At 39.3% G+C, this 15,340-nt stretch overlaps 1 protein-coding gene across 8 annotated transcripts in view; it reads left to right on the plus strand.

The window, feature by feature from the left end:
- Positions 1 to 15,340, plus strand: part of SYNE1 (spectrin repeat containing nuclear envelope protein 1) — a 317,660-nt gene that overhangs the window by 267,485 nt on the left and 34,835 nt on the right. For all 8 annotated transcript variants that reach the window (XM_044422576.1, XM_044422595.1, XM_044422586.1 and 5 more), the window contains 5 exons: positions 5,017 to 5,204; positions 6,625 to 6,775; positions 10,999 to 11,181; positions 11,367 to 11,504; positions 14,411 to 14,602. In XM_044422576.1, the coding sequence (XP_044278511.1) occupies positions 5,017 to 5,204; positions 6,625 to 6,775; positions 10,999 to 11,181; positions 11,367 to 11,504; positions 14,411 to 14,602 (852 nt within the window). The remainder of the gene's footprint in view (positions 1 to 5,016; positions 5,205 to 6,624; positions 6,776 to 10,998; positions 11,182 to 11,366; positions 11,505 to 14,410; positions 14,603 to 15,340) is intronic.

The raw sequence follows: 15,340 nt of genomic DNA on the forward strand, positions 1-15,340 counted from the left end.
CTTTTTTATTGAAGTTGCTTTTGATGAATACAGAAAACATAGCTTTTTAAAACATTAATGTTATATCCTGTCCTTCCAATAAAATAGTGCTTTAAGAGTATAGCAATAAAATACATGCAAAAAAGGTAAAAGTTATATTAAAATATTGCAGCTTAGCAATTAAACACAAACATACCAAATAAAATATTCTCTACTCAGAACCCTTCCAAAGATCTAGTGTGCTTCTGCCTAAACGACAATTCAACCTATAATCCTGAAAAGCTTGCTCAAAGGTTTTGGATTTCAGTGCAAATTGACAAAAAACCTGTATTGGCCAAGCTTGCTTGTCAAAAACTTCCCACACACTTCTGCTTTCTTCATTCCTTTGTATTTTCTACACAAAAGTCCCTACTCCCTACAAGCAAGGCCTATAAATATACCACTTTTCTGATTGTTATGATATACATTTATTTATTGTTTTATTTATTTCATTTTTATAGCACCCAGTAGCCAAAGTTCTCTGAGCATTTAACAAAGGTTAAAAATTAAAAGTTAAAAAGACACACATGCACAATTTACGAGAACAAACCATAACAGCAATTGCTATGATTCAGCATAGAAGCCTATCAGCAATGCAGAATAAATTGGAATATATAAAAACACAGTTTAAAAATCAAACTACTAAAATACTGGGAAAATAAAAAAGGTCCTCATCCAGCACAGCAAAGAATGCAAAGTAGCCTCCTTCCGGGTGTCAAGGGGTTCTGGGAAATCTGCCCTTTGTGGAAGGGGCTGTAGTGGCCATGTGACCCCCCCCCCCAGCCTATCCCCCCTCCACAGTGGCAATCATTTCCAGCACCCACTACAATGCAGCTGAGCTACATCCTGTGCCCTGATGGTACCACATGGCCCCAGCATTTATTTTAAAAGGCCATGTGCTGTTATCAGGCCTGAGTGGCTATAATTTTTCTTCCTCTTGGCCGAAAAAAACATGCACATTCTAGTCTTGCTGGATAGCTACTGTAAATGTCCGTTCCGAATGCGTGGCCCCTTCATGATTTCTTGGAAGTTTCAGCACACATGAATGAAACCTGTGTGTGATAGACAGAAGAATGTGGCAGCTTTTCAGTGACAATTGGTGATACTTACTGTGTAATACTGGGAATATGAGTATTATTATGCACATATATTTTATTTTTTAAAAACCCCAACCAATTAAATGGTTGTAAATAACTTGTGTAAATTATCTTCTGACACATGAATTTGTGCTTACTTGGACTCACACATTTTTTCTCTGGAAAGTGTAATCCAAACAAACAATTAAACCTGTTTATAGATCTGCTTTCCTTGTAGGTTTTTTTTTAATGAATAGTCGAGGGCCCCTAAGTTTTGCTGTTATTTAAATAGACCCAGTTCATAGGTAATGGCAACCCATGATTTTAACCCAGTGTGCTGGTTCACTTGGCTCATTCTCTCCTACAGTTAGTAGGAGTCTCGACTAAACAAGACATGACATCTGGTCATGACATCTGGTTTGTCTGATCCCTGAGCCAGGCTAAATTTTGCATTTGAACTCCGGGTTGTTGAGGGAAAGACAAGCCAGAGTTATACTGGAATATCATGCTGAACAACATAGAACTACTATGTCCCTGGCTTCTTTAGCCACCCTCACTCATAGGGTAAGCTAAGCAAGAGCAATCAAGTAGCATAAACCAGCATGCTGGCTTCTTCACAACAACCCAGGATTGGAGGGAGGAAGGAAACCTGGGTTATCATTATGTGCAACCAGGCCACTGCCCAGTCATGAAGAAAGGATTAAACAGACTATTCAGCAGTTTTATTCCACACAATTAAGGGACGTTGCCAGTAAGTTAGTCTTACCAAGTAAAGGAGCCCAGGCAAATCCACAGGCTTGTCTTTCCCCTCTCCTCCCTTCTAAATGGCAGAAGAAAGAATAAACCAGAAGTCAGACTGCTTTAACAGAATCCTGGTATATCATTGTGTGTCAACCAGGAATTATAGTTTAAAATAGACTCTAATCAATTGCTTATAAAGCCAACCACAATCATTGGAATGCACATAGTAAGGGAAAGATCTGTTCAAGTGAAATTGAGTCCTGATTTATTCATCTCTTGTTCACACAAGAGGAAGCGGGGGTAGGAATACATGCAAACCTGGTGCTTTTGGATTCTTTTCTGCTTATGCATGTAGCATAGCTAAACAGTTGTGTTCACTGCTTGCAATGTCCCTTGGAGAGTATGGTAGTTCAACTATCTTTTCATCACAATGCTTGGATGTGCAAACCATCTGTTTGTATAACATCTTTTTAGCAAGTTTAAATGGGTTATACATTTATTTTGCAAAGAGATACGTCAGAACTTGTGGCGACTCTGTTAACCAATGTTTTGACTTACATTGACACAATCAGTATAACCAGAAAAGCAACCACATCCTGTTCAGGAACTGCTCTCCTTAGCTTGCGGGTTTGATGGGCCACAGACGCTGGCATCATATATAAGGAAAAAAACAAACCTGTGGTCCAGCCACCCACTATAATTCAGGGAAAGACAGCCATCGTTACTCTGCACTACAGTGCAACTAAGGGCCAATGACTTCACACACAGGTTTCAAAAGCGTACTCGTAAACGAGGTATCATTGCTTTAGTTTAAAAAAGCAGTCACAGAGAAACAGTGAGAGGCAGATTTAATTGTTTTCTCCAAGCCATTTTCCACTTTGTATATAAATCTCAGCAAGTACCTTTGATTTTCCAAGCTGTTAGGAACACCATGGTCCCAGTCTGGATGCAAGCACTATTTGATTTCGGTAAATGGAGCCATGAACACGCTAAGCATGCTTTTGAATAATTTGTCTATCGTAATGATGATTATCGCTGACCCCAGTATTGTCAAGGATAATCTGGACTTTATTTGTGGATGCTAGTGCACAGGTATAGGGCACAGGGGGAACTTTTATTGGATGTTTCAGTTTCCATTTTTAAAGTCCTGAAAAAATTGTGTCAGCAGTTCAATTTGACCCAGATTTCTGAATGCAAACCCTGCTGTAGTACACATCTATCCCAATGCGTTGTTTCAGTCATAATAAAGGGTGCTTTGGAGCCTTGTGTCTTCATACAACACTGGAACAACACATCCAGTGCATGTTCCATGTTCCAGAATCGTGAATTGTCAATTTTGATGGCTGTTATCCAGAGATCTAAGATGGCTATGCTTTTCCTTCCTTTGTAAGGAAACACATTGCATGTGCATGAGCACTCCCTATTGTGTGTTTTTGTATTGTAATAGTTGGTCTTTTCATAAAAGAGAATGATTCCGCTGTTTTTCCTGTTGGATATCCTACAATGCTAAATGAAGGAGAAGGAAGAAAGCCCACAGTTTGAAACATGATACAAATGCAGAAGGCAATTGCAAACCCTTTGGAGAAATGTGACCTGACATCGGGAGATGATAGAGTACTGGCACACTTCAAAGCAGAGGATGTCTTGTCTCTTGTGGCCTGTACCCCACTTTAGCTAGGGCTGGCAAGCCTTGGACTCATTTCCTTACAGCAATGTCCCCTGTAAAAGCTGCTTCCAGGGGCAGGGGGTTGGGGTTCCCAGTCTAATGAGATATGCAGTTCTATCAATCTCACCTTGGAGCAAACATTACGAACTGCTGAACGGCGTGCTTAGAGTTAGCATCTTCTGTGAGGATGATGGTCTATCTCTACGTTGATTCTAACAGGTGCTTTTTCTGCTGCAAATATCACCATGTGTATTCCCCCACCATAAGTTTCCATGCCCTTTGCAACTATTTGTTTTCATCCAGTGCTGGCTGTTGGAAAGCACATAGCAACCTTAGCTTCAATGTAGAAGAATATCAGTTTTTTGTGTTCAGATCATGCTGGGCCACAAGCAGGGATCCCAAGGAACCAGTGAAGCCAATCGGATCTCATATTCTGAAACTCCACTTATAAGAACACCACAGAATTCCAGACTTTGGGGTTTGTATAACCCCAGCTAATTAGTTCAGACAGTAACTCCCTGGATGGGGCAGTGACAATTAGCAGAGTGATGATCAATGCTACAGAATTCAAATTCTGTTTTTCAAATCAAGTAGTTGTAGAGAAGCATTGAAGTCACTTCAGGGTGCCACTTAAAGGCAATTGAATTTGGAGTTCTGTTAATTTGTTTGTACAAAGAGCATTGTTACAGACTGCAGCAGAGGGAAGGGTAAATCAGTTTCATTGCAGGGAGTGAAGATTTACAAGGTTCAAAGATCTGCTTCTGGGTATATATAAAATGAAACAGCAAAAGGTAGTGATTGCTTTGTACATTACAAAACGCCTCTAGCTATGTTAGCCACACAGGTCAGTCTGTCTTAACTCTTCCTTCTCTTTCAGCAAAGGGTTTGTGCTGTCAAAGCCCTTTCAGTTTGAGAGACAGGGCAGGCGGCTTGCAGCCCCCAGCCTAGTTGCAGATGGCCTCTGTGTGTGACCGTTTGCAAAACTGAACTGCTGCTTTCCTAGAAGCCCAGTGGATAAGAAGGAAGAAGGCAAGAGAGACAATGGAGTGGCAAGAGAAGGAAAGGAGAGGGTGGAAACACAAAAGGGATGACCCACCCACTTGTGGCTCTGGCCTTCTCACCATGGCTCTAGGCTCATCCACTACCAACATGTGAGCCTTAGTGCATTTCCCAAGAAGGAATGCAGCCCTTGATGGAAAATAAAGGCTGCCCATTACACATTTAATTGAGCATCCTCCCGTGTGTTGGGAGTGACTGTGTCCCATCCTCCAACAAATGCTCCCCAGCATTGGATCTCACTTCCAAGGATATCTGCTTAGAATCGGAGACAAAAAACATTAAAAAGTTTGCTAATTACTCATGGAAAGGTTTGGAGTGTCTATTGTTTGCCAAGTTGGCTAGCAATTTTGCCCTAATTCGTTTGTATTTTAAGCTTGCCTTGCTGCCTACACTGCATATATCTGTTTAGTGCCTGTTTTCTTTAAAATGTTTACACATTCACCTATTGACCCTTAGGAGCTGCAGAGAGATATAGAGAAGCACAGCACTGGAGTTGCATCTGTCCTCAACCTCTGTGAAGTTCTTCTCCATGACTGTGATGCTTGTGCCACTGAAACAGAATGCGACTCCATCCAGCAGGCCACACGGAACCTGGACCGAAGGTGGCGGAATATCTGTGCTATGTCGATGGAAAGGAGACTCAAGTAAGCCATTTCTTTCATGGCTTTCCCTGTTCCAATTTCATTTTTAATTAATTCATTTATTAACGTTCTATAGCACTCAAGAGCGGGGCATTTCACAACAATTAAAATAATGAAATACAACATAAAATGCACTGCAAAAGTTTAAAACTTTGGCAAAGGTAGAAATAAAAGCTAAAGTAAAATCTAGTATCAATGCCAAGTTTTAAAATGCAGCAGTTTTGTTATTGTTTTATTTGCAAATGATTTTTGACTTTTAAGTGAGTACTGAGCCAAGTAAATCTTTGGATGATTCTCTAGATTTCTCAAAATGGAACGAAACTTTGTCAATTATTCTGTAATCATCAAAGTATCTATTTATGGTTCTCGACCAGTGTTCTCAGCTTGTCAAGGTCCCACAAGCACCTCTTCCAATTCCTGGGCCATTCTAGCTGTGAATTATGTACATTAAAGTCCAGCACTTCTGGAGTGCATCAGGTTAGGAAAGCTGGATCTAGTCATAGGCCTCAGTCTCAAGCTTTTGTATGGGCAACATTAGCTTTAGTTCATTAGTCCTTCATTTCCCTTGAAGAAGGACTGTACCTCAGTGTAGAGCAGCTGGTGGCATGAAAGGCAGCTAATTATTATTAATTTAATGTGACTGGGACACAAGTTGGATACAATACACTTTGACATGGGAATGGGGAATCATCTGCCTCAGGCAGCAAGATGTTTTGGGGTAGTCCTGACAAGTCAGTGCTTAGACATTGCTTAGCTTAATGGACTCACGGTCTGATTCAGTATAAGCAGCTTCCTATAATGACAATGTTTTCATTTTTTAAATGCAGACATAGTAGACAGTATTTTTAACATTTTCATTGCAGATTTATAATTTAATGTTGTGTAGATTATATAATTTGTTATTTGCGGTACTACATGATGGATCTATTTATTTATACATTTATTTATTATTATTAATGTATACAAGATGGAAAATCTCCATGACTGCTCATTAAATTCAACACAAGGTTAATGTCAGCCTTTAACATGCTTTTTTATGTTTCTGTTCAGAAAGTATACTAGAGCAGCTGCAGTGTGTATAAAGAAGATTGCATTTCTGGGCCTCTTCTGCTCAGTGCTGAGTTTACAGTTTTCTTATAATAAACTCAAACTATTTTATATGAATTCCAAATGAAAATTTACTGTATATAAAAGAAGAAAGCAACAACCCACAGCTGTCTTATTCCAGCTCAGGCTGGATCCAGTCAGTGATTTTTGTTGCTTGTTAATCAAACTTGCTGTCAAGCTTTGGTTAAAAGCCAGTTATTGTTCAGTACAACTGTTGTTTACTTGGGCCTGCTTAAGTTTGCAGCTGGTAAGCTAGATGAGAAATCCACAATTAATTGAAGTGAATCTCAGTCCACTTTTTATTTTTCTGTTTCAGAATTGAAGAGACATGGAGATTGTGGCAAAAGTTCTTGGATGATTATTCTCGCTTTGAAGAATGGCTAAACATTTCTGAAAGGACAGCTGCCTTCCCTAGTTCTTCTGGTGTGCTATACACAGTCGCTAAGGAAGAACTAAAGAAATTTGAGGTGACTTGTCATGTTGGAATTATTGCATCTTTTGATCTCTTATGGCAATGAGTTTGTTCTTGGTCTGTCCAAGCACTTATTACTTGACAGGAAGAATAATTATTAATAAGAAGTGCTTGAAATTTTGCAACGACCTTGAGAGGATTAATTCGCTAGAGACAATTGTCCCATTTCTGCAATTCTGATCTTGAAGTGTTTAATTCTCTTCATATAAAATGTTAAATCATGCTTTAGAACTGCATGCATGAGCCTTGTGTGTTTTTTTCACCTTGCCTCTTCTGGTGCAGTCACAAAAAGGAGATTGGAAGGTCTCACTTCCATTTTCAACTAACCAGTGCTTATCATGTCCAAACCGAGATAAACAGTAGCTAATGTTAGCTGTGGCTTAGGTCAGGAGTGAGCATCTTGTGGTCTTCCAGATGTTTTATCCTACAACTCTCATCATGTCTTACTATTGACCAGGGCTTTTTTTGTCATAGAATGCACCGGAACAGTGTTCCTGGACCTTTTTTTCCAATGGATTTTACGAAGTGATTTTGAATCGTAGCAGATCAGCAGCAAACATCATTAACATAGTGCCTGCAGGCTGCTTTTGTGTCTGCTATCTGATAGTGAGATAGTGAGGGCGCTGCTCTTGGCTTGAGACGCTGCTCCGCTGCTCAGCTTGGGATTGGTGTGTGTGGTCGCGCGCTTACTGCCGGCGACATGAGTTCCGGCACCATTTTTTTTTACAAAAAAAAAAAGCACTGCTATTGACTATACTTCTAGGCATGATGGGAATTGTAGTCATCAATACCTTGCTCAACCTTGGTTTAAGGAAGCAACCCAATCGCCAGCTATGACAAAGGATGCTGTTATTTTTTCTGTGCAAAATTTGCACTTCTATAAATCTTACAATGGAATTCTCTAATTGCAAGACTGAAGAAATTCTTAAAATTCAAAATGAACCAAACAAAAATTAGAAAAATGAAAAACAGAGAAGCCAAAATGGACAGATTTGTCTTTCCCTAGTATGAATAATACTATTTTTAATTGATCAAATGACAATTTGGGGAAGTAGGATAGCACTGACATGACTCCCCTTTATATTCCTTTCCCTATCACACATAGAGCCAATTAGTTACTGCCTGTTTAAGCATATGATATATTGACATTACATTGGGAACAGAAAACTATGGCTTGTGTTCACCATTCAAACCAAGATAAGAAACCAGCTTCAAGCCATAATATCCGTTCTTGGTTGGAAGACACACCACAAATCTGTCAGTATCAGTGCAAAGACAAGCTATAGTTTGCCTGAAACCAGGGCATAGTTAATTGACTCTGAATGCATAGGATAAAGTGGGAGTATACACAAAAAAAACATATAGCCAGTTCTGCAAACTGTGACTGAGAAAACTGAAAACATTAAACCATCCCTGTAAATTTTCAGTACTAGAGCTGAAAATATCCCTACTATGCCAAGTGCTGCGGCTGCTTTATTTTGTAACATTAAAATGTTCTTTTCTAGCCTTCCTTTCCCTTCCCAGTTCTGTGCTTTTCATATGCATGTGTAAGTTTGTGTGAATGAATAATTTATTTCTGGGAATATTTTTCCAGACTTGTCTGTCTATTCATTCCATCTGCCCTTAACCCACAGAAATACTGTGTGTTAGATGAATTCTACTAAATGAAACTCAACAGGGTATATTTTGTTAGTCTCTGATTATTTATTAAAACTGAATCTTGTGTTCCCCCGCAGGTTCCTTCTCTGGTTTTTGTGTCACTGTCTTTTAACCTTATCATTTCAAATTGCTTTCCCCATTATCCTCTGAAATGCTGAATTATATCAGCACTTCAAAAAGCAGGGATAAATGTTTTCCAGAACTAATTTAACTTTTCTTTGAAATTTCCCAGTTATTTCTGCCTTCTAATAAAGATATTATAGAACAAAGAACTACGATGATCAGAGGGAAAAAATGAGCCAAAATTCCTGTAATTAGGGTGTAGAAGTTGAGATTTCAACAGTTACATATGAGAAAAGCTGCATCTATTTTATGCAGCTTTTGAAGGCACATGAAAAAGCACATTTCTGTGCATAAGGTTACATGAGATGGCTTTTAAAACTCTGGTCTTTGCTTTAGCATTTGTACATACTTGAAACACCAAAATATAAATGCTGCAACCTTTCCAATAATAAAATATGGGAGTGATTTATGAGTCAAAAGATCACCATTAATGTTCCTTGAGATTTTCTCATTATAGCCATACTGGTGCTGTTTTGCTTATTGTGTAGCTGTGGCACCATGGATCCCAAATATCTTTGAGCAATTATTTAATAGCAGTTGCTTGAGCAATAAGTTACTCGTACCATGGCTTAAATGTTTTGGTATAGCTCATTTGAAGGGCCTCATTCTTGAATGTTATTAGGCACTACAGTTGGCCAAATACAAGTCAATTCATCATTGTTAAGATAGCATTGAGATGTTGAAAACATTCACAGCTGTCTGTCCTCCAGGCAGAAGTTACTAACAGGTGAAATAGCAACTGTGACCCACCAAATATAAGGGCTGGCTGTTTTAATTCCTCAGTATTTGAAATAAATTCAGAAGCAGGTGCATTTCATAACTGAGAAATACTGCCTTTGTAGCTTCTCTGTTACACTTACCATCTGTCTTACTCATCTCTGTTTACAAAATCCAGTGTATTAAAAAAAACTTATTTCTATCCACTTACTTAACCACTTTTCTCCATTATATACTGACATTTAAATTGAGTTCATTTATGAAAAGAATCCTGTGAGGATTTTTGTGGCTTCAAATTACTTAGCCCTCTTTTGTCCTTGTTGGTACCTTTGCTGCAAAACTACCTATTTTCAATTTAATTACCAAGGTTACACAAATAACTGGGAGCAAAAGCAATGCTTTTTTGCTTTCAGTAAGCATTTATCTTTCTTTGGATTACTTTGTTTTGTAACATGTAATGATTCAAGGACAGAACTAAATAGTCCAAAGGAAATTTATTAATCCCCTCCTCACTACATGTGTACTTATATATCCTGTTTCATATATTTTTTATGTGGTTCATTTAAATAGTTTGTATCAGATACACTTTAACTATGCTGTATTACCATGCACTTAAGTGGATGCAATTAATACACTGCATTTCATTCTCCATTGGGCTATCTCCCTTACCTTTGAGATCGGGTGCTTCTGTTTGGGTAATGTTATCTAAGTAATGTATTCTATTATTTTCATTGTAGTGTCTTCCAGATAAAATAGATTGATAGGCACTCTGACTTGAAACAATGCTGTACCAGCAATTTTTTTGATTAAATAAACAATCCCTCCAAAGACACAAGCAGAATAAAATTAACAGTATAAAATACAAATAAATCATCTTGTGATTCTCACCAAGGTAAAGACTTGGATTACTTGTCAGTGAAAGCCTGTGTGAAAACTCAGAATTGTAGGAGCTTGTCTATTGACCTCAAGGAGTGCAGTCTATAGCCCAGATGTGGGTTTGGTGGTAATTCACAATGGGCCTGAAGTAGGAGTAAGTGCACCACAGAAGCTGCCTGCAAAGCAAATTGTTCTAAGTAACTCAAGGAGTTATCCTATATTATATACCCTAAATTGTATAATACAGGGAAAGGGAAAACAAGCACACAGTATCATCAGCTAATTGGATGCAGGGAAAGATTCATTGCCTACCTTGAATTTACCTACACACCCTAACAAACAAAAACAGTTTTCTGAGTTTTTCCAAATAATCTTTTGTGGAGCCTCAAATAAATATCACCCTACATTCTGTCCCCGTTGTGTTTGTCCTTGATGTCCTGCAGTAGGCAAAACATTTTAACATCTCCTTAGTTCAAAGTAACAGAGGCCTTTGTTTCATTAAGATACCAACCTTAGCTTTCTACACATTATGGAGATGCCTAGGAGTCATTTTCAATTCCAATGACATGTTTAAGTCAAGAATGACACGTGTGACATCCCAATGACATGTAGTACTGAATTAAAGCTCCTAACTGAAATAAAATTCAGAGAGATTTCCCCTTGGTGAAATAATGTAGCACAAAAGCGACTTAAATGCATTTGTGTCTTGAATATTTCCATCATCAGAGATCTCTCTTCTGTAGAACTGTTGCCAGTTACAAGGAGTGAAAAAAATACAAATTGGAAATACCTGCTGCAGAGGTCAATGCTCTGATAGCGACTTTGTTTCTCCTGTTTTTATAGGCTTTTCAGCGACAAGTGCATGAAAGTCTGACTCAGCTGGAGCTGATTAACAAACAGTACCGCCGCTTGGCCAGAGAGAACCGCACAGATTCGGCTGGCCGCCTCAAGCAGATGGTACACGAAGGAAACCAGAGATGGGACAACTTGCAAAAGCGTGTGACCTCCATCCTCCGCAGGCTTAAAGTATTTCTCCATTTTAATTTATTCTTTATGGTGGTACACACTTACTGAGTGTATGCATCTAACTGTTTTCTCTCTATCTTACTGGTATATTTGCTTTGTGTGCTTTACTTTTGAGTCATGTCTGATGTGCTAAATTTGTGAGTTTCAGGCAGTGCAATTCATTTCTTTGCCTTCTGTCTTTTTAGCATTTTATTGGCCAGCGTGAAGAGTTTGAGACAGCACGTGACTGCATTCTGGTCTGGCTAACAGAGATGGACCTGCAGTTAACCAACATTGAACACTTCTCGGAATGTGACGTTCAGGCAAAAATAAAGCAGCTTAAGGTAAAGAAATGCAATGTACAGTAGGCTTTGGCAGTCTGTTTTGCATATGTGCAGGGCCAGCTGCCAGAACTGACTGGGAATTATGGGAGTTATGCCCCAACACATCTGGAGAACACCAGACTGGGGAAGGCTGATCTATAGGGACATAAAAGAACATAACACAAAGATGCCCAGCATACATAACACAAAGATGCCCAGCATACATATGCTTCTCTGGAAAAAAAATGGGTGAGCCCAAATGGGAACACACCAAACATGAAACATTCACTATGCACTATAAAGATGATTTCATACCAACTGTAGCAACTTAGTCAACAAACAATAGTCAACAAGTTGTGCCTAAAAATTGAACTGCTTCATACATAACTTCTCCTCATCCATATTTAGAGAAGAGTGACAAAAAGTTTCTAGCCAAATCTATTTAACATCTGAAGGGGAAAATATGGGCCCGCACAGTCATTTTGACCTCCCAGATTAGTCACATCCAGGTACAGACATTGCAGCTGTCATTCAACATATTTAATCCCTTTTCTTCTTGTGTCTAAGATGTGAGCAGGGAGGCATTATATATGAAACAGACCCAATGTTCCTTTATCTCCTGTGCATTTCCTTTTTGGAATGAACTAGACATTGAGACACTGATAGCTGTAGGAACTCAAAACAGCTGCAAAATTTTGTGAGAGGTGTGATTAGGAGGTTAGACGTTCCTCCCCCGCTCACTGCTTTCCCACTGCAACTATTTCTCTGAACCGTTTCTGTATCAGCTAAGGTTACTCAGACATGTATTTGTCACATCCCAGAAAAAGACAGTGATGAAATGAGGTTTAACAGTTCTCTAGAAAATGGAATTCCCAATCTGAAAAAAAATACCTTAGGAGTTTCCATCTGCAAGTCTTCTGCCAAACATTCAGCTAGTGTTGCGATAGTAATGTGAATAATTTTCTTGTGTTGCAAGAGAGCTGAAGGTAAACTGCTGAAGTCAGAGAGTAGAAGGGATGTCCATTCAACCCCTTGACTATAATGGTCCTATAATAAAATTACATGCTTTGTGTTGTTGCTTATGGCATCATGACTGGACAATAAACTGGGACTATCACTTCACAAGATTCAGTTATTCTATTTAAACTGATAACTGGCTAAATATTATATAATCTTAGTATTTACTTGCATCTTTCAGAAACAAGAATGGGAGCATTTGTTGTCACTGTTATGTGCTGTCCAGTCTTCTCCATCCATCCATTTATTATGCTTGTATACCTTGCCATAGTCCACTGGGCTCTCTGGCCACTTTACAAAATTTAAAAGAAATATAAAAACAACAAATAGCCATAATTAAGTAGACAATACACAATAGATGGTAAACTTATGGCAACCTTACGAATGAATGCCATCCAAAATAGCCTGTCCTTGAAAGCCCTGATCTGCTCTTGTAATTTCAAGGCTGTGGCTTCTTTCATGGAATTGAGCTTTCTCATGGTTGGTCTTCCTCTTCTCTCCCTGCCTCAACTTTCCCTACCATTATTCTCTTCTCCAGTGAGCTTTGCCTTCTCATGATGTGCCTTCTCATGAGATGATACAGCTTCAGTGTCGTCACTTTTGCCTCCCGCTGTCTCTTACCGGGCACCCGGTGTGTTGCCCTTGCCCGCACTGCTGCTTCCAGCAGGCAGACAGGCTGAGGCCCACCCAGCTGGCAGGGACGGAGCAGCTGGGAAGAGAGGCACCTTGAACCAGTGGCGTCACCTGCTTTCCCTCACGTGCAGCCGGCTTCCTCAGCCAAACTGAGCAGCACCTGAAGTGGGGCAGGGATGACAGGAAGCAAGGGGAAAGGGGGGAGAATAAAACCAAGACAGGGAGAGGGCAGAGAAAGAATGTGTAGGACAAACTGCAACCACGACAGTAAAGGAAAACCAAGCTGAATGGAAAGGCGGGCAGAAGAGGCAGCAAGGGAGGATGGGATTTGTGAGAGTCCAGGAAAAGGTATACACACTGTTGATTCTACAGGAAGGACAAGGAGTCAGGATACAGGCTGTTTAAGAGCCCGGTGTATGGAAAATATGCCTCTGTGAGGAAGAAAGCCTTAGCTAGGTTCCTTTATCAGCATCATCTGGGTTGAACTGCATAAGCAACTTCATAGTAGTGTTCCTGAGCGCAAGAAAAACAGGCATTGAACAGAGTTGTGTGTTAGATATGAAGCTACAAGAAAGAAAGCAATCAGCAGTCTTGGACTTATTACAGGCTATTCATTCAGAAGTTACTCAGGACAACGGCTGTTTCCCATGGAGAAGGTCCATTATGTGAGGCATGCAGCCAATCATGTTATTGTTTAAGGAGCATGAATCCCTTTTATGCGGAGTTTAGATGAACTTTAACATAGCTAAGAAAAGCTTCAATAAAGTCAATTCAAAGACTTTTATCTGAGGTCCCACTGATGGAAACAAAAGATGAAGGAGAGTTGAATGTTCCCCTTCCTCCAGACACACAGCAAGTTCTGCCTTGATTTGAACTAGGACTAACTTGATCATCTTTCTGTTGTTCCAGGGTATTTGCAAAGCTCTCCTCCAGCACCATCTTTCAAATAGATCAATTTTCTAAGTAGGAACATACATAGAGCGAAATCTTCAACTAATTAGGAAAGCAAGATCTGTGCTTGTTTTTGATCTGCTTATTCAGATGCTAATATTTTAAAGGCATGACCTGAGGTTGTTCACATAATTCTGCCATCTATTTTGTTTACTTACAGAGGGTAATCAACTTCCTGGACAGCTTAGTACTTGTTCCATAAACTATCCACAATATAAATATTTTCTCGATGACACATGTTCAATAAAATTAGCTGTTTAATGATGAATGCGTCCTAGAACAAGTGATTCATTACTTTCAAACATTGCGGTACTTCTGCTATGCAGGCCTTTCAGCAGGAGATCTCGCTGAACAGCCACAAAATCGAACAGATCATTGCCCAGGGTGAGCAGCTGATAGAAAAAAGTGAACCTCTGGATGCCGCTGTCATTGAGGAAGAGCTTGATGAGCTCCGAAGATACTGCCAGGAGGTCTTTGGCCGCGTGGAACGGTATCACAAAAAACTAATCCGCCTCCCAGTATGTACTTTTTTTTTTTAAGAAATACATTCAGACTTCATAATATTTAAACCAGATAACAGGCCCCATGTTGAAATTGTTCAAAAAACCCCACAGACTAAGTCTGTTAAGTTAAAGCTTCATGAAGTTATAAGCATGACATTGAAATTTGGGCAAATGGTGATAAACATTTTGTAAAAACATGTTTTTACTGGGGTTCTTGTTCAAGTGCCCATGATCCTAAGGCCCCAGACAGGCATAGTCATTTCTTGTAAATGTCCTTGTCAGTTTCATTATCTCCCTGTCCTGTTTTATTTAGCCCAGCAAAGTTCTGTTTTGTACTTGTCAAAGAACCTGCCATTTCAAAGAATTTATAAATTGTTACATCTTTCATGGAAAGTAGAAGGTGAAATTGACAAATTAATTAAGGATTGCAGATTAGGACTCTGCTGGGTTAATGAAAGTAGTGTGTGAACTGAGAAGGCAATTTGTAAGAGAAGAAGATGACTCTGTGGGGCAACATAACAGAAAGGTGGACTTACAATCCCGTGCACTTGTGCAAGAATACCAGATTTTTAAAATGATGACACCATTTATATAAATTTCAAGATGCCTTGACCCCCAATATTGTGTAAATTGTTGCCAGTAAAAAAAAACCTCAGACTCTACATAACGGTCATTCACAACAGATCAATTTGATGTAAAAAGCAGTAGGTAGGGAGGTGAAATGGAATGAAATCCATAAGACCAAACTTTAAA

The sequence above is a fragment of the Varanus komodoensis genome, unplaced genomic scaffold (genome assembly GCF_004798865.1).
Source record: "Varanus komodoensis strain SLA01 unplaced genomic scaffold, ASM479886v1 scaffold1, whole genome shotgun sequence".
Lineage (NCBI taxonomy): Eukaryota > Metazoa > Chordata > Lepidosauria > Squamata > Varanidae > Varanus > Varanus komodoensis.